General features: G+C 39.4%; 1 protein-coding gene across 2 annotated transcripts in view; it reads right to left on the reverse strand.

Moving 5' to 3' along the window:
* Window positions 1–11,108: 11,108 nt before the first annotated feature.
* The window catches only part of METTL4 (methyltransferase 4, N6-adenosine), a 282,933-nt gene continuing 273,613 nt past the window's right edge, over window positions 11,109–20,428 (reverse strand). For both annotated transcript variants that reach the window (XM_044067700.1, XM_044067699.1), the window contains one exon: window positions 11,109–11,794. In XM_044067700.1, the coding sequence (XP_043923635.1) occupies window positions 11,649–11,794 (146 nt within the window). In that variant the 3' untranslated portion in view covers window positions 11,109–11,648. The remainder of the gene's footprint in view (window positions 11,795–20,428) is intronic.

Consider the following 20,428-nt stretch of genomic DNA (forward strand, 5'->3'; position numbering starts at 1 on the left):
GGAAGGAGGTGCAGTGGAAATACTGATAAGGGGAGGAGCTTGGAGCTCAGATGTGATGCTGGTGAAACTGCCGTCTCGGATCCGAACCGGATCTGAAACCCACAGGTTGATGACCAAATGAAGTCAACTACTTCGGGTCATGTACTTCTACCAGGGAAACAATATTATGCAAATAGATTTTTGTAAGGACAGCAAACCCACTAAGCCCCAAGAGACGGACACAGATTTTTACCTCAAAGCAGCTACCAACCTGATGCTACTACTGGGCAATTCCCTAGCTTCTTTTAATACATAGAGCAATTTCATAAGGATTTATGACTTCCTTTTTACTCAGCTGTCCTTTTCTATTCACCAAGGAACTCATTTTTGGCTGTTCATCACTTTGGACTGTGTACAGTTTCAAATTTTGTGGCTTACCCATTACTTTATTATGTAGCTCTGTTTATGCCCCTGTCCATATATTGTCCCATGTCATTATTTTTCCTCTTGTCATGGCCTGTTCCCATTACATTAATCCCATACATTCCTTTAGACTTCTGGAAATTTCTACTGCTTGCAGACCCCATTCTTGTAACATTTCTATTGCAGCCAAGGGCCAGCACATTCAATCAAAGCAATTTTTTATTATTATAATTATTATTATGCTTATTAGTCGGACTTTCCCAGTCAACAAATGTTAAAATAAAAAAAAAAAATAAAAATATTGTCTCTTTCAGTAATTTAACTAACTTTGTTAGCTCTACCATCAATGTATCTCTGCCCTTTTTCCTGCTCAACCAGCTGTCTACTAATAAATTATACATCACTTTGATTCCTCCCAATTGCTGTATTAGGATGGCTTTCCATCTATGATGGAAGTTTGGGTCCAATATCCCCTGTAACATTTACATTTTGCTGCCTTACATTAAGTCTCAAAGTCAGGTACTCCCAACCATCCCTGTTTTTGTAGCAACCTTATAATGTTCCATACCATCCAAAGTTTTTGCTCTGCACATATAAATATCATAGTGCTTTTTATAAACTTACTAATAAAGTCATCTCTGGAAAGCAAACCCTGAGACAGTGGTTCCCAAACTTTTTTTCCCAGGGCACCCTAAACATTTTTTAGACCAGCCACGGCACCCAATATTTTTTTTGTCAGACAACACTATTAGAACATTTGCAAACTCTTTGGAATAAATATTTTTTAATAATGGGAATATATAGAAACACTGTAAACACAAAAAATGCAACACAACTTTAGATAAACATTACTCAATACATTTATTTAAAATCACATATCAATTCTTGAGATTGATGGTTCTGCAGACAACGTGATAAATCCTCAAGTTTGGCTGGAATTTTTGACAAGCATATTCTCAAATCGTTTTCTACATCTTGAAGTCTCCCTCTGTGCTTACTTTTTATGGAAGTCATCGCGGAGAATGCTTTTTCGCACAGATAAGTGGTACAGAAAGGCAACAGTACCTCAATGGCTTTTGCTCCAATGTCAGGATGTTCCACTTCAACTTCAAGCCAAAACTGTGCCAAATTAACTGAGTTAAAGTTGAGCTGCAACGATCTGTCTGTTTCAAAATTGATTAACTGTTCCTTCTCCGTTAGTGAAAGACTAGCCAAATTCTTGTGCTGATGAAAAGGGTTCCTAACCCAATCTTTATTGGATGTATCAAGAGATGGGAAGTAGTGCTGAAGCTGCTGTTTTAGTAAAGTTGTGTTCAAGAATCAGGTTGTATAATACAACTCCTCCAGGATCAGCTTGTGCTGCATTTGGAAACGTGAATTTAAGTTGCTGTTTCTACTTCCTGTTGCCACAAATCAGTTTTGCATTTAAATGCTTCCAGTTTGTCAGTGACGGAAAGAATGTTAGCATCAACATCTTGCATACCTAAATTCACTGAATTCAGGACTTCAAATATGTCAGCAAGGTATGAAACTTACTGGTCCAGGAGGAATCAGACAGTAATGTTGCAAATTCATTGTGTGGTTGATTTTGAAAAAAAAAATGTTTTCAATTCAAGGTGAAGTTTGCAAACATGTGCAAGACCTTTACCCCTGGACAGCCATCAGATATCATTATGTAGCAAAAAGTACAGTTGTGTACACTTACCATAAATGTAGATGTTCGAGTGTATTCACTGTTGCAGTCATCACATTTGGGTTATCTGCCTGAAATAGCCCTCAGTCGGCCTGATTATCAAAGTCTTGGGTCCTGCACTGGTTGCTGTCTCATCTTTCATGACGTCAGGTAGTCAGGGGTATAAAGCATGCAGCCAATGCCATTACTTCAGTTTTTCTTGCCCGAGATGTCAGGTGCCTCCCAATGGGAAGCAATTAAATATATATACAAGATTATACCTCCACCAAAAAAGCAAATACACCAAAAAGCTTTTAAGCACAGTAAAAAGTAATAGAGGTATAGCCAAAAGAAGTTAGGGGGCTGGAGGGAGGGTAACCAGGACTGCAACAGTGAAAACACTCAAAAATCTACATTTATGGTAAGTGTACACAACTGTACTATGTTCTTCGTGTTTCACTGTTGCAGTCATCACATTTGGGTAGAGTCCCAAAGCTAAGGATGGGAGGAGGAATTTAGATAGCATTAGGACCAGCTATAAGGCCCTGCAAGACTGCAGTGGCAAAACCAGTTCTGGATTTAGAGAAAATTGGTAAATGGTAATGCTTGGTGAAAGTATGTACAGAACTCCAGGTAGCAGCATCTAGGATGTCCCTGGTAGGGACACCTCTGAGAAAGGCTGTAGAGGTACATACAGCCCTGGTTGAATGTGGTCTTATCCCCTGTGGGATAGGTTTTCCATGGTGCTTGTAGCAGAAATGAATGCAATGGCCTATCCATTTAGAAATGGTTTGCCACCAGCAGCTGTTCAGATTTCCTGAAAGGTTTAGTCCTGTCCAAGTAAAATCTAAGTTGTCTGTGCATATCTAAGGAGTGCAGTATCCGTTCTCCTTTGTTCTGTGGATTAGAAAAGAAGGTTGGTAAATGAATGGACTGATTAAGAGCCACACTGGATACTACCTTGGGCATGAAGGAGGGATTGGTCCTGAGGGACACCCTGTCCGCATGAAAGATGATGAAAGGCTCCACTGCCATAAGGGCCTGTAATTCAGACACCTTTCTTGCTGAAGTGATGGCTAAAAGGAAGGCTGTCTTCCAAGAAAGGAATTTCAACTCTGCATTTGCAGCTGGCTCAAAAGGAGGTAGAGCAAGTTTCTCCAATACAAAGTTAAGGTCCCAGGCTGGAGTAGGGGCTCTCCTGGGTGGTCTTAAGTTTTTGGCCCCTATGAGGAACTGCATGAGTAGTGGAAGAGAGAAGAGGGGTGGGTTCTGTGTTGTAATGAGCTGAAATGGCTAAGGCATGAATTTTGATGGAGGAAAAAGAAAGGCCCTTGTGAAGCATCTCAGTTACGTATTGAAGAATTTGAGGTAAATTGGACGGGCGCTGCTGTGCTCATCCCGGGTTTGGTTCCAGGAACAGAATCTTTTCCATTTTTCAGCATAAGATTTTCTAGTACTAGGCTTCCTTGCCTCCAGAATGACATCCAACACTTGTTTACTGAGGGATGGTAACAGAGAGATCAGGTAATTAGCCAGGCTGCCAGGTTCAGGGTTTGAAGTGGAGGGTGCAAAATCTAGCCCTTCTGCTGGGACAGCAGGGTGGGGGTCTGAGGCAGGTGTCACAATGCCAGCAGTAACACACTGTGCAAGAGGGGGTACCAGCGTTGTCATGGCCAGTCTGGTGCAATCAATATTGTCCTTGGTTTGTCCTGTTTGATCTTTAGTAGTACCTTGGAGAGGAGAGGCAGAGGAGGAAAGGCATAAATTGATAGATGTTTCCAGGTGAAGGACAGGGCATCCACTTTCCAAGCTTGTTTGTGGGGAGTCCTTGTGCAGAATCTTTCCAATTGGTAGTTCTGGGGGAGGCAAACAGGTCTATCTCTGGGCTCCCCCATTTATTTATCAACATGTTGAATGTTTTTGGTTCCAGTTTTTACTCGTGTGGGTCCCTGAGATTTCTGCTTAGATCGTCTGCCAATGTATTTAGCTTTCCTGGCAGGAATTGAGCCTGTAGGTGCAATTGGTAGCTCAAAGCTGTTTTCCACAGAGCCACGGCTAGTCTGCAGAGAGGGTATGAGTGGGCTCCTCCCTGCTTGTTTATGTACCACATAATAGTGGTGTTGTCCGTCTTCACCATTAACTGTCCTGGAAAAATGTGGTCCTTGAAGGCTGTCAGAGTATTCTGTACAGCTAACATTTCTTTTTGATTGATATGCAAGTGCATTTGACTTGGGTTCCATTTGCCCTGAACGCACCTCCCTGCCAGGTGAGCCCCGCATGCATAGACTGATGCGTCTGTTGTTAGGGTTTGGGTGGCAGGGAGTAGAGTGAATGGCAGTCCCTTCTTTTGGTGGCAGGCCTCTGCCCACCAAAGGAACTCTTAACTGTAGGCAAGGTATGACAGAAATGATTGCTTCTACATCCTGAGAATGTTGACACCATACGCTTTTTAGATACCATTGTAGTTTCCTCATATGCAGTCTTGCATATGGAATTATAAGAATGCAGGAGGCCATGAACTCTCAGGTTTGCAGTATTTGTCTTGCAGATAGCAGGGTCTTTGTGGTCATAAGTTTGAAGTAAGCTGTCAAATGAACTTGTTTCTCTGGTGTGAGGAAAGCCATCTGGGAAGTTGTATTCAAGCTTGCTCCCAGGAATACAGTTTGTTGGCAGGGTACCAGATGTGATTTCTTTTAATTTATGGTGTACCCCTGAGAAGTTAGCACTTTTTGTACAAATGCCAGATGATTTAATAGTATGTCCTAGCTTTCTGCCTGAATTAGACAATCGTCCAGGTATGGGTATATGTGAATATTTCTTTGCCTGCAAAATGGGTATATTTGAATATTTGAATATTTCTTTGTCTGCAAAATGCAATGACTGGAGCTAGACATTTTGTGAATACCCTGGGCGCAGTAGATAAGCCAAAGGGCTTGAAGGCATGAAGCCTGCTTTGAAGCGTAGGTATCTTCTGCAAGATTCCCTGATTGGGATGTGCAGGTAGGCTTTCTTTAAATCCAGTGTTGCCAACCAGACATCCTTGCCTAGCATAGGAAGCAACTGGTGAAGAATTAGCATCTTGAATTTTGGGATCACCAAAAACGTGTTTAGGATGGAGAGATCCAGGATAGGGTGCCAGGAGTTGTCTTTTCTGGGCACCAGAAAAAGTCTCGAGTAGAAACCTTGTCCCCTTTCCTCTTCTGGGACAGTTTGAATAGCCCTTATACTTAAGAGAGAGTGAACTTGCATTTGAGCTTCTGCCCAATGATTTAGGGGTAGATCTGGCCAATCGTTTGGGGTTGGTAAAGTGTGGAAGTGGAATCTGTATCCCTGGGAAACCATATTTAAAACCCATTTGTCCTGGGTAATGAGTTCCCATTTTTTTGCCTGCAGAGCAATCTTTCCCCCTAAAGGAGCAATCAGTTGAGAAGGGCTTGGAAGTTTTAAAGTTAAGTCATTGAGACAGTTTACCTTAAGGGGGGGTCTTACTACTCCCTGCTTTGGAAGTGGGAGCCCCCCGCTGCTTAGGCCTGTGCGTACCTTGGGACTGAAACCTGAGTGTTCTGCTGGCTCTGGATTTGGACTGAGAAGGCCTGGAAGAGGCAGGAAAGGACCAATTCTTAGAGGGCCAATGCCTACTAAATCTTGGAGGCTGCACTTGCAGGAAATCTTTAACCGTTTGCATAGATTTAGCTTTTTCCTCCATCTTTTTAAGTATTTCTGCTTTGTTGTCAAACAGGCGGTCCTGGTTTAAGGGAGCATCCAACAATCTGGCAATGATTGCTCCTTAAGCCAAGCATGCCTTCTAAGTACAGACCCAGTAACAGCAGCCCTGCAAGATACCTCTAATGAATCAAAACCACATTGCAAAGTATGTTTTCCAACTTGTTCAGCAGAATACATTAAGTCCTGTAATCCTTACTTTCAGCACAGTCAGGAATCAACATAATTTTCTGTTTAAGCAATCCAATAATATGCTGCTGATACTTTAACATATGAAACTGGCAATTTAAGGCCCTAAGGGCCAAGGTTGCAGAAGTGTATACCTTCTTACCCCATCTATCCAGCGCCCTGGAATCTCTATCAGAGGGGGTAGGACTTTTGGCAGTCGTAGCCTTTATGCCCTTGGGTCCCTCTGAAATGGACTCAGGATCCGCAGTAGGATTTTTAAAGAGGAACTTGTGAGAGTCAGGAACCCTGTAATATCTATCTGGTTTTCTGGGAGCAGGAGGTAAGGAGTCAGGGGCCAAGCTAGACTCTGTAAAGGCATCATCAACAATGTCCAGTAAAGGGGGATAGCTAAAGGCCTGTGTTGGGGCAGGAGTAAGAAATCTCTAGGCCTCTTTTTAGAATCAGAGTAATCCTGGCTTTCCCAGTGGAAATGCTCCCTAAGAGTATGCAAGGTTTCACCAAAAGAGAAATCCTATGGAAGGGAAGCAGAGGGAATCAAGTCCTCTGCATCAGAATCCTCATGGGCAGATAAGGGAAAATCCCGGTCATCAGAAGAAACAGAAATTTCAGAATCCTGATCAGAAGAATCACAGCCAAATTCAGTCCTAGGTCTCTTAGAGGGGGAAGGTTGGCTTCTTCTGATTAAAGTAATAAGGTCTTCAACCATTCTTATCATTTGTTTTTTAGTCTTAGAGGCCTGACCATGTGGTCTAGGTGTTGGTTTTCTAGGCATGGATCGAGTTTTAGGCCTTGAAGAAGAAGATGGCATTGGTTTAATATGCAAGTCAGTAGGCCTGAATACACCCTCAGAAGCCGGTGCCTGCACAGCGGCTCCGGACCCATCCAAGGTAGAGACATCCGCAGGTTCCACAGTTGAAGCATCTCGCGGAACACTGGACTCCAAATGTGTTTCAGTAGAGGCCTGCGAATCTGAAGTAGCTGGTATCAGGGGCTGCGAAACTGCTTCACTGAGTATCGACAAACTGACAACTAACTTCGGAGAAGCATTGTCGGCAGCTCTGGACCTAGGCAGCCTGCCTCTGTCTTTATCTTTGCATTTTTTCGGAATGTCAGTAGTCGGGTGGCTTACCGAAGCCATATCTGGATAATTGAACCGAGTACCGAAATATTTAGAAGCGTAAATCTACCGACGATGAATAGTTTGTTGTTTAAATAAGGCACAAAACCGACAGTGAGGTACGTCGTGGTCAGGGCCTAGGCAAGGAATACAGTATGAATGAAAATCTTTATGAGGTATTTGCTTTCCGCAAGAAATACAACTATTGACTTTTACTGACATTGGTTTAGAGCAAGAAAAAGTTTCCCCAATGGGGTACTTAGCTTTAGTTGAAGACTTCAGTTCTGAAACTCGAAAACGAAAATTTCAGGAGTTGGCCGACCGGCAGTTCCGAACTGCTTCTGCTTCGGGCACCGCACGGCAAGAAAGACTGATGTAATGGCGTCGGCTGCATGCTTTATACCCCTGGCTACCTGATGTCATGGAAGATGAGACAGCAACTGACGCAGGACACAAGACTTTGATAATCAGGCCGACTGAGGGCTACTGCAAGCAGACAACCCAAATTTGATGACTGCAACAGTGAAACAAGAAAAACATCAGTGATATAATCAGAACTCATATCTTTACATAGTTCTGAAAACAGACAGCTTTTAGCTAGATGCGACTTGATGTAATTAACAATTCGAACCACTTCACGTAAGACCGTATGTAGATCAGATGGCAGTGTTTTACTTACAAGGGCATCTCTGTGAATGAAACAGTGTGTTGTGGTTATGTTTGGATTAGTTGCTTTTGCCAAACTCAGGAATCCACGGACACTGTCATAGCAGGCGCTCCATCTGTGCAAACTGAGGTGCACCATTGCCATAACAATCCATGTTGCTCAAAAAGTGTACATACACACTTAAATAAGTCTTCTCCACGTGTCTGAATTAGCTCTCTGCAAAACAGGAGCTGTTCAATAAGTGACTGTTGATTTGGATATCTTACAAATGCCATTGATTGTGCTTTACCACTGATGTCTGTAGATTCATCGAGTTGGAGAGAGAATCTCTTGCAGAATTTGAGCTGGTTGCAAACACTGTCATTAATATCATCAGACATCATTTCAATTCTTCATGCAACAGTATTGTTGGATGATGGTATTTTTGCAATAACTTTCTTTGCCTCTTCACCTAACATTGTTTTCACCGTCAGCCGATATGCTGGCATTATCAAATTCTCCACAACAATATGTGGCTTCATGTTTTTTGCTACTAATTCTGCCACTTGAAAGCTAGCAAGTTGCGCTTTGTCAGAAACTGTAACCTGTTTCTGTTAAGACTGTAGCAAGCGTTTAAAATAAAGTTGGTCTCTCTTAGCAGTAGCAGGATGTTTGTTTTTTAAATGGCACTGCAGCTTACTGGGAACCATGGCTTCATTTGACAGAAGTTTGTGGCATATAATGCAACGTGGTTGTTGCATGCCCTGTTTCTCAATGAACGTAAAACCGTAATTGACATAATTATCTGAATAAAGCCTTGTTTTCTTAACAGCAAAAGCCTTGCCTTTGGCTGGTCAGCAATCCTACAACTTTCGCTGGTACTCTCATTACAATCACTACTATCATCTTCAGAAGTGCAATCCATTTGACGCTTTGAGGTAGAGGCCATTGTTACTGAGAAAAGCAATACTTCAGCTCAATCTGAAATTTAATGTTAACTTTTATTTAACATGCAGTTCAGCTTCTCCCTTCACCTCTAGTACAACAAAGATGTTGATGTAATCATGCACAGTGTTGCCAGATTTCTAACACAGATCACACAATTGTTGGATTTACGAAGGGTGGTGGAAATCATTAAATAAGTAAAAATCCAAATATTTTAACAGCTTTACACAATTATTGGACAAGAGTGAACATTAAAAGCTCTCTATTATTTACATTTTATCATAGCCAAATATGAGTCTTAGATTCTATCTAGCATGGCTTCTCTCATTTGTTAGGTATGATCCCTTTGCCTGACTCAAATCTGAGACATTAAATATAACCAGTCTAATCTTTGTGCAGATAGTATATTCATACATCCTTGTATACTGCTAAAAACACTTATTTTAAGCTCTATCCATTTATCCCAATTCATTGCAATTTAACTTAATGCCTGTTAGTCACCCTTTCCACACATCTAACCAATGTCTTGAATTAGGAACAAATATGCATACTGGTCAGGAAAGGCACAGCTACTTAAAAGTAAATTCTGGTTACAAAATCAATTGTTCCCAGTATATATATTATTCCTTATGAAAAATAAAGTAAATTGTTTCCTTTTTAAGACAAAAGTTATTTGAATGTCTTTAATCTGCTTTCTGCATCCATGAATTTTAAAATTCAAAAAGCCTGCCATATGTCTAGTGTGTGTGTGTGTGTGTGTGTGTGTGTGTGTGTGTGTGCGCAAAATTCCAGAAGGAGAGGTTGGGTTTTTATAGATGTAAGTGATCCGTTTGAATAATGAAGTCAGTGTACATTAAACTGTACTGTTTGTGACTTAGTATGATTTAAAACTCAAAAGAGATACCAAAAAAAAATCAAACTATGCATTAAGCTTCTTCACCAATTAATGCAGTACCTAGCTTAGGCATCTGAAACATCAGACGTGTACATTGCTAACTTTTTCTTAGGCATTTTATAAAAATGTTGTCTGTAAGTTATTATGTGTATCTTTTTTTTTAAGTTAGGGTCTGATAGTAGAAAACTGCTTTGACGTAATGCCAATTAATAAACACTATATCTTATTCAATTAACATTTATAACGAGAATGGATGAAAAAATGATTTCTCAGCATAATAGTAATGGTAAAAACAACTTACGCCAATTTCATTTTTTTTGGATTTTGGCAACATCACGGTTGTGCAGCGGTTAGCGTTGTCACCTCACAGCAAGAAATTCTCCGGTTCGATCCTCGGCTGGGGGTGCCTTCTGTGCAGATTCTGCATGTCCTCCCTGTGGTCGCGTGGGTTTCCCCCAGGTGCTCCAGTTTCCTCCCACATCCCAAAGACATGCTGTAGGTGGATTGGACACTCTAAATTGGCCCTAGGCGTGAGTGTGTGCGTGTGTGTGTGCCTTCCGTGGAAGGTTGGGCGCCGGGCTGGCAACTTGACACCGTAAAAAAAACTCTACTGACAATCATGAGCGGACAGGTGATCTGCTGTGGCGACCCCTAACTGGGAAAAAGCCAAAAGAAGAAGTCTTCAATTTTCAAAACAATTTACTATGTAATTGCTGAGCCAGATTAAGATTTTGATTCTGTAATCTTTCGGCAGGTCTTCCTTTTGATATTTGAAATAAGTTGAAATGAACAGATCAGCTGTGCACACTTCCCTGCCTGGTCTTCACCAATGTCTTAATTCTGCAGCATCCGACCTGTGCAGTGTTATGCAGTCTTTTGCAAGGCTATGCAGAGTTTTCTTGTTTGTGTTCTTTTTTTAATCTCCACTAGGCTCAACCCAAACCACATTAGTGGCCAGTTTGCCTTTCCTAACTGAATACGAGCCGACAATTCCAGTGTACAAGCAAATAAAAATTTTTGATGGTACTTTTTTACATCTTTTTTGGTAATTCCTTGCGGCACACCTGGAGTCTTTGCACAGCACCCAGTTTGGGAACCACTGCCCTGAGAAGTATATAACACTAGTGGCAGAACAAAACACTGATCTGCTTGAATTCTCTGTGCCATTTTTATACAAATGTTCTTCCATTGACTACAGATATTTTTACTTTACTTTACTTAAAACACTCACCAGTGGTAAGGTCAGCAACCCCAAATGTATCTCTTAACTTCAGACTTAAGTAAACTGCCTCCATTGCACTATGTGGTGGCACTATGTAGAATGAAGTGTATGCTTGTCTTCTGCAAACAGCTTGTTCTCACACTATAGAATTCTGAAGAACTGCAGTGGATAACTTGTAAAAGCAAACGCTGATCATGCTACCATTACAGATGGATCTTAACTGTCAACTCATCTGATGTACTTCAGTTAAATCTACATTTTTCTCTCTGGCTAATTTTGTTTGGCACTCAGGAATGGTGTAGGTTAATGAATGTTTACCTTGTTTCATATTTCACATGTCAAGATAAATGATTTCATCTCATGATAAGCAACTATAGCTCCAAACATTTATATACAGGTTTTCTTAAGTGTGACCTGTACAAATATTACTTGTGATAACACAAACTAAGATAGCATATTTATTCTGCCACTTGTCAATTTGGATGCCTCTTCCCACCCAATAATTATTGCAGACTGTACCTGCAAGGAGATAAAAGCTAATACTAAGTTATGAATGCAGACCTTATGCCGTATACACAGGAGCATCCACAGACAGTATAACCCAGAAACATGGCCAGCAATCTAGACAGGTAAGGAAGAGTCACAATGCCACGAGTCTTCACTCTGACACACTGGTAAGAAAAAGTGGGTAATATGCAGAAAGGAGGTGCAGACCAGATTCAGTATGAATGACTTCAAAGGATGATGTAAAACTTCAGCAGATTTCAGGCAACATTTATACATGTCGCTGCTTGTGCTTGGCTCAGAATATAACCATATTGCCCCCTGAGCTTTTCATCATGTGACATCTTCCACTGAACAGAAATAATCAAGATGCTGAAATTTTAGGACTTCATTTCCCCAGCTTGTCCAGCCAGGCTGCAGACTGCGTGCAAACAGCTCGAGACAATGAGCATTAGATCTGATGTATCCAGCGAGAACTTCTGCAAAGATGAAAAATACTAATTAGATTTAGAAACACACAAACTGATCAAAACAATACACGTGGAACCAACACCCACAATACTTCATAAATGGACTAGCTCTAAATACAATTAATTTTATAATTGTAAACTCCAACTTCAGTTCCACAGGTCAATATAACTACTTATATTAAACATGTCATAAAGCAGCAAAGTAAGACCTGGAAAGCTCAGGGGACTCTTTTGCTAGAATAACATCAGATGAAAAACTCATACAGTCAGTCAGCATAGCACACTGGGATATGGGACACAGCTGTACAACACAGTGACTTACATCACAAGAGTCAAGCAGCATTGTGGAAAGCAGTGAGTTGCAAACAGGCCAGATTCTGAAAAACATCCACTGAACATTGTGTCAGTATTAACAGGATGATTAACTTCCTTAGGCTCTTGGGTTGCACCTTAAAAATGATTACCAAAATTAAAATGGTACTCTGATTTCAAGAAGTCTTAGTCTGATAAAAGATGAGAAAACAAGGGACACCCTTTATTGTTTACACACTGGGATAAGCAGTTCAGTAGGTTTGTTACACCATCTCTGTATTGCAATGAAATTACAGAATCTTAGCCCATCAAAAACACAGGCAGTTCACATGCCCGTACTGCGCTCTAAATGCTTGGTATTAGGTCAAGTGCCACAGGCAACAAACCTTCCAAATGTCCCAACACTACAGAACTACATAGCAATGTAAATGAGCTACACAATTCTATTCTTTTGTGTGGGGGTTGTAACACCGCAGCAGTGATGTCGCTATCTAAGTCCAACTTGTCATGAAAACAATATCCTTCATGTAAGCAACAGGATTTTTTAAAACCATTTTATGTAACTACTGCATCAAGACAATTAAATAAACTCAATACTAAGAATGAAGTTAATTAAAAGACTATGTAAAACCTTCAAGAAGAAGAAAAAATGTAAGCAAAAATCCATGTTCACATAACAATTAACAACAAGGACATAATCAGGTAAGTGAACTAGTCCAAAGACCATTATCATCCACAAACCAAGCAACAAAGGCAGGAACAAAATATTTACAATACTGTGAGCTTTTTTGCTGATGGCTGATTTAAAAGCTGGTCTACCAACTTTATCATCTGTGTTCCTGAACATACAGAGTGTTTTTCTGTTGACACTAACTTCTTATTTGGAGGCAGACAGTAATGTTCTTGGAACAGTTTGAATGTTAAAAGTATATAACAGCATACAGGCTCTGGTTGTTAATGGGCATCCATTTACCTTTCCAAGAGTTATATGCTGGTTTCCCTACTGTTCAACAGGAGAATAAACGTAAGTACTTTGCTTTCTGTTTGTATAAAAGAAGCATTATAGGGAGATGGTAGGGCAATGATGGTTAGATCAGACAAGCAAGTCTGAGGAGCAGTACATTAATGCAATATGGTAATATGACTTTTAAATAAATAAGCTAGATAGGCCAAACCTCTAGACAAGGACAGTACCAGATGGGGATCAGTCATAGAAATGGGGAAATCACAAATGGAACAAACAGAAACCCCAAGCAGAGCAAAGTATACTGGAAGATCTAGCACTAACCTTTCATTAAGTCAGAGTTTCAGTCCACTGACTATAATCAAAGGATCCCAGCAGGAAACACCTATAATTTACATTATAACGTTAGCATAAAGTTATAGTATAGGTCCCCAGATCAGAGCACACTATTCAAAATGCACTGAAAAGTACTACATCTGAATAAACGTACCTACAGTGTGGTGCACCCATGAAACTGCACTGCAGTATTAGCAATACTATCACAGGTTCCTAGATTGCGATACTCTCTTCATACTGTACTGTTAAGTATTGCACAAGAGTAAAGGTCCTCACAGTGTGGTGCACCAATGACACTACACTGAAGTATTTGCAATACTATCACAGGTCCCTAGAATGCGATACTCTCTTCATACTGTACTGTTAAGTACTACACAAGAGTAAAGGTCCTCACAGTGTGGAACACCCATGATACTGCCCTGCAGTATTAGCAGCAAGTACTTTCATAAGGCCACAGAACAGGACATTCCATTCATACTGTACTGCTAAATAATACATGTGAGTAAAGGTCCCCATAATGAGGAGCAGCCATGATGCAGCACTCCAGTGTTAGAAGTAAGTACGTTTAAAGATCCCCAGATTAGGACACTCATTTCATACTGTCCTGTTAAGTATTACATGCAAGGAAAAAGTCTCTACTGTGTGGAAAACCCCATGATGCTCCAATGCAGTATAAGTAGCAAGTATTATTACAGGTATCCTGCATGGGGTACTGCTGTCATCCTGTACTGTTAAGTACTCCATACATACTTATTAACTGACATTTCATCACCAGGAAAGTCAGACTGTGCAGGTGCCCATCCTCGGCACAAGTCCAGGGAGAAAAGCTCCAAAATATTACAAAAAAAAAAATTAAAAACAGTAATTTTACTATCTTCAAAATAATTCAGAAACATCTACAATTTAAATAATTACATGTGTAAAGATTCCCAGTGTGCACAGAAAACAATGACTCTGCATTAGAGCATTAGCAATAAGTATTATTACAGGTCCCCAGAGCAGAAGACTACTCTCGAAATGTGAGCAAAGATCCTCAAAATTTGGGGGACCCATGATGCTGAGCTAGAACACTGGCAGTTGGTATATTATCACCAGTCTCCAGAGAGGAATACACTGTTCGCTGCAGTGTACTACAATTAGTACAGGGAAAGGGGGACTTACAACTACATAATGTATGCAAACATAGCCCATTGTCCTAAACTGCAAATAAGCAAATCATGGATGCCCTGCTAAACATAAGTTGTCTGTTTGATTCCAAGATGGTGGTCGGCTAGGGTACACCCTATGCACAGAGCTCCTTACCTCAGTGACAAAATCCTTGAAAATACATCTTTTAAATACTATTTTCTACGATCTAAAGGAAAGGGGTAAACTACCTCTGCTCTATTCTACAGGTTCAGTGGTTTAACTACTTTGATTTGGGCAAGGATCATCTTATAATACCTACTGTCAAGTCAAGTCTCTTAGCCACGTGTATCCAAAAGGGCCTTGGATTATTTCATGCATATTAAGTATTTCTCCATCTGTCGGATATGGCAAATGAAGCAGTAGCAATGGAAATGCAAACTACTAAGGCTAAACTCTCAGCAATCTTTTCCCCAGAGAAAGAAGCAGTCTCAAAAATACAGAAAACCAAGAAACAAGCATCGGAACCTAGTAAAATAAGCGCCAAAGGCAAAACTGAACCCAACTTCTATCTAGACAAACTTAAAATAGCGCTTCAACCTATTCAGTTGGCCATACAAGGTTTCTCTGATCAGCTTGCAGAATTTGGTAATACCATAAAACAAATTGTAGACAGAATGGACACCCTAGAACATAGGACTCAGGCTAATGAATCCTTAATACAGACTTTATCTGAAGAACTGTGCGCTAAGAATGCATCTTTAACCGATCTTCAAGCTAAATTAACAGATCTTGAGGCAAGAAGTCGCCGCAACAATATACTTATTAGAGGGATCCCTGAATCTTATGAAAACAATGTTCTGCTAACCACAACCAAGCAGATCTTTGAATTACTCTTGCGCTCAGAAGGTTGTTCTTCTGATATTATTGTGGAGACAGCGCACCGTGCATTGCATAAAAGACAAGACCACTCTGCTACACGCCAAGTCTACACTAGATTATTAAACTTTCAAGATACCCAAAAAATATTACAGGCTGCTAAAAAACAAAAATCCTTTATTTGGAATAAGTACAAGCTCACTTTCTCACAAGACCTACCTATCTCGATTAAAACGAACAGACAAAACCTAGCTCCATTTTGCGCTGAACTAATCAAGAAGAACATCAAGTTTCAGATGCGATATCCGAACACCCTAATATTCTCCCACAAGGATACAAAGTTCACTGCTAGTACCCCGAAAGAGGCAAAAGAGGCATTTTTCAAAGCTTTCAACAGTGTCCCTGCGCTGTAACTTACTCTGGTATTAAAATCATTTCAACTAAGACTTTTTTCATGGCCTTCAACTCACCGGAGAATAAGCTGATATCCCCGATCACTCATTAGAGGCCATTTGCCTTTTGGATCCGGTTGCTGTTCGATATCTTAACTTGTGTTTTCTTTTTGCTTTTTGTATGAGCTGCTTAGCCGCCAGGTGGGAACTGTTTAGTAGCTGGTTTTGGTTGCCCAGAGGGTCCCTTTTCCTCTGCGACTTCCAATTGTTCCCACGCAGAATGTAGTTCCTCTGTTGTAAATACCTAACCATGCTCCTCCTGGCTCGGCAGTTCCCAGCTTACTGTCTGGTTTAGCTTCGCCTGCATTTGGAAAACCTCTGCGGTTATTTCAAGCTGCTTTGTAAATGTATTCTCTATCATCGAAGTATCAGCGACTTACCAGGTAGGAAAAGGCGTTCTAACCTGGATATAAGGATACTCTCTCTGCCGAAAGTGCAACTATGCTAAACTTTAATCACAACTTATTGAATCTTCAACAACTCCATTAACTATGACTGTATAACACTGTGTGGTTGCAGCGGTATTATTCTGCTCTTTCTGACTGGCAAAATACTAAATATTTGGCAATGTCCAACTATGATAAGTCATTGTGTCATGCAGCCCTATCTATTGTGTTAAGGGCGAATACAGCAATGGCTAATGCAAAAGATGAAGCTGGGCAAGTACTCAGACATTTTGCTCTAATTACCGAATCTGAGATGTCAGCTACTTGTTCATTTACTGTAGTAATGAGTTTTATTTCACATTCCTTTGATGGGCTATAGAACACTCAATGTCTAGCTTGGCTAGATTAGCATAATTGGGGATGATTAAATTTTCTTTAAGACATTCATCCTTTTTTTTTGTTTATAACAACTCAAGCTTGTTGTATTTTTACTTTTTTGATGTGTGGTACTTGTAATTAATGAGTGATATTGATATTAGTTGATTTTATTCTCATTACACTTCCTAAAATGGTCATCATCCCCTTACATACTATATTTACCTAGCTGGTATAACCCTGGTATTATGTTTTTTAGTTCTCTTGGTTGCCCATAATATAAACCTTAATTATTGACAAGGTTTCTACATACCTGTATGATGAACATACATATTCGTTTATTTTATTTTTTTTACTTTATTGCTATTACTGGTGGCTCTTAGTGCATGGTGATAATGTACTAGCATGATCTATCTTTGGATGTTGGTTGTTATGTATATATGTACAGCATTATTACCTATTTTATTGTTCTTTTATAGGTTAATGTGTGTGACAATTTCTTATTGTGTGCTTTTATTGTTTATTAATGACCTATACTATTCTTGTTTCTATTGTTGTGCTTCTTCACTGAAGGGGTTGGGGTGGTTAGGCACTGGGATACATTTGAAGAAGTACTGTGCTACCCTTACTGTCATTAGCTTATGTTCAGCAATTGAAAGATTGATGTGGATCTACATTACTTTTATATTACTAATCTTACACTATATCCTCTCCTCTCACATGGTCCTGATACCTTGTCCGGGAAAAAGGATTAGTCACTCCTCAATTTATCCATCTATACTAGTTACCTAACATGGCTTGGTCCATAGATTCATGGAATATAAGAGGCTTACAAAATAAATCTAAGAAATCCCTTTTGTTAGACTTACTGTTCAAATCACAGGCTAACATTTGTTTTTTACAAGAAACGCATTTACGTAAGGATGACTGGACGAAAGATTCTAAAAGAAAATGGATAAGATCTATAATTGCCGTAGGTGATAGCTCCAATTCTAAGGGAGTGGCTATAGTAATTAAAAAAGAATTTCAGGGTGTAATCACAGAAGTTAACTCCGATAAGAATGGCAGATGGTGCTATTTCATCTTTCAACTCCCTTGCTCTAGTAAACCAATCCTTTTTCTTAACATCTATGGCCCGTGTGCGCAGCAACAACTCTTCATCTTAGAGATATATAACATTTTATGCACATTCCGCGATCACCAATTTATTTTAGGCGGTGATTGGAATGCTGTCATAGATCCTAATGTTGATCGCACCAGTAAATCTCCCTCTTACAACTTTCAAGCTTCTCTTGCCCTAGAGGAACTAATATCTGACTTCAATCTTACTGACCCTATTTCATTTAGCGACCTCTTAACTAAAGACAAAATATACATATATTATTCTAAATGCTACAGCACCTGGTCGCGATTAAGACTTTTTTCCTAATCTCTGAGTCCCTTTCTTTTCTCAAGATAAACTTCACTACAGAACCTAGGTTTTCCTCTGATCATGCAATAATTTCCCTTAAGATCTTTCATTCGTCAAAGCCTTTCTGATCTCTCCCATACAGTAACTGGACACTAAATAATAACTTGCTCCGTAACAAAGACATAATCCAAGAAACTAAAGAAATTTTAGCAGACTTTGACTCCAATCCTGATTTTTCTCAAATTCCTCTAGATATCCAATTGGCGGCTTGTAAAACCAAATTGAGAGGTATGCTAATTAGCAAGGCCTCCTATTACAAAAAACTTTACAAAACTAAGGAGACTAACTTGATCTCGAAACTCTCGGACTTAGAAAGGAAACAAAGATTAAGCCCAGACCATAGCCTAGATAAAGTAATTAGTAGTACTCAAAAAGAGCTACTGGAACTTCACCAACAAAATCTTTCCTTGTTTGATCAAAAACTTGTTGCTACATATTCAGAGTGGGCGCAAATTCCTTCCAAAACTCTTGCAAGAATCATAAAAAATAATCAATGTACTCCTAGGATTTCTATCTTACAATACCAGAACAAAATTTATAAATCTGATTAGGAAATAATTCAGTTATTTTTCTCCTTGTACTCAGATATATATTGCAGGAAGGTTGACCCATCTCCTAACTTACATATGAAGAACTTCTTGGACTCTATAAATTTTCCCTCCATGAATGAATTTCAAAGATCCATGCTTTCTGCTCCGCTGACTCTTCAAGAAATCCAAGATGCTATTACCAATCTTAAACTAGGAAAATCTCCTGGCCCGGATGGGTTTACCCCGGATTTCTTTAGAACCTTCAATCCAATAATTTCTCCCTCTCTTATAAAGGTATTCAACTTCATTATAAAACATGGAATCTCAGGTCTACATTGGAACACCTCGAAAACCATACTGATTTTGAAAAATAAGCAAGATAAAGCTGATCCCCACAACTATAGACTTATTGCCTTAATAAATGTTGACTTAAAAATCCTTTCGACTATCCTGGCAGGTAGACTTAAAAAAATTATGTCCTCTTTAATTTCTCCTGATCAAGCTGGTTTTATGTCTCATAGACACACTTGGGATAATACCCTAACCCTTGACTCTCTAATTCAATTTACAAAGAAAGATAAAAACCCAATATATGCATTAACCCTTGATGCTTCTAAAGCCTTTGACAGAGTCAATTGGGACTTTCTGTTTTTAACACTATTGCACTTTAATATTCCCAGCGCTTTCTCTGATATGATTAAAATTCTATATAAAAACTCATACACTTATCTCTACATAAACAAAAACGTATCTAAACCAATTAGGATTACAAATGGTACAAGACAAGGTTGCCCACTATCCCCCTTTCTTTTCAGCATCTTCATTGAACCCTTCTTTCTTTATATAGCTCAAAATTCTTTTCACTCAATCCCTAAAGTCCTGAATACTAATATAATATTTTCTGCCTTTGCAGATGACGTCAATTTGTATTTTCAATATCGCAATACTGACCTAGGTAAAATCATTAATACTATTAATGATTTCTCGAAAGCTTCAGGATACCAAATTAATCATAAGAAATCACATATCCTTCCTATTAATCCTGTAGGTCATAAATCTCATTACTTTCCGGACTCTCCCTTTCAGACTACCTTCAATATTACCTATCTCGGTATACACTTCGATCACAACCAAACTTCTGTGCTCCAAAATAACTTATTTAGAACGTGGTCGAAAATTCTACAGGACCTTCGTAGATGGGAATTAATGAACCTCTCTCTTCTATCCAAAGCCGCGATAGTGAAGATGAACATCTTACTCAGATTCCTATACCAGATAAGTGCTTCAAACCTTATGATATCCAATACTATCTTTTCTAAGATTAATAAAGAATTAGCCAAATTCATCTGGTTTCCTAAATCAGTGAGGATATTGTACTCTAAACTAATTTACCCAAAAAATAAGGGTGGTCTGGGTTTACCTAATTTTCAACTTTACTATACAATTATTTGTGCAAATAGAATTTTGTCCATTTCCAAACTAACTCAGAGAGACTATAATTTTTCCCCTTCTCGGATGAAAATATGGTATCACCATATTCAAGCAAATAAAATTAATCCCAAAGCTCACCCCTTTCTTTCTCCAGAAGCTCTCAACAATTCCAAACTTTCCAGCACTTTAAAACATAAAATCAGGCTATTCCAGACTTTGTTAAAATCCATCAACCTTGACAAAGCCTTCTCTTTACTTCAACCTCTTCATCTAAATCCCAATATTAAGATCAATAATTTGATGATTAATCTCTCGGACTTTCCTCTCATTAAGGATGTTGTAATATGGGACATTCTCAAATATAAAGACATAACACTCCCTG

Source organism: Protopterus annectens, chromosome 3.part1 (genome assembly GCF_019279795.1).
Source record: "Protopterus annectens isolate FY-2018-M chromosome 3.part1, PAN1.0, whole genome shotgun sequence".
In the NCBI taxonomy this organism is placed as follows: Eukaryota; Metazoa; Chordata; order Ceratodontiformes; family Protopteridae; genus Protopterus; species Protopterus annectens.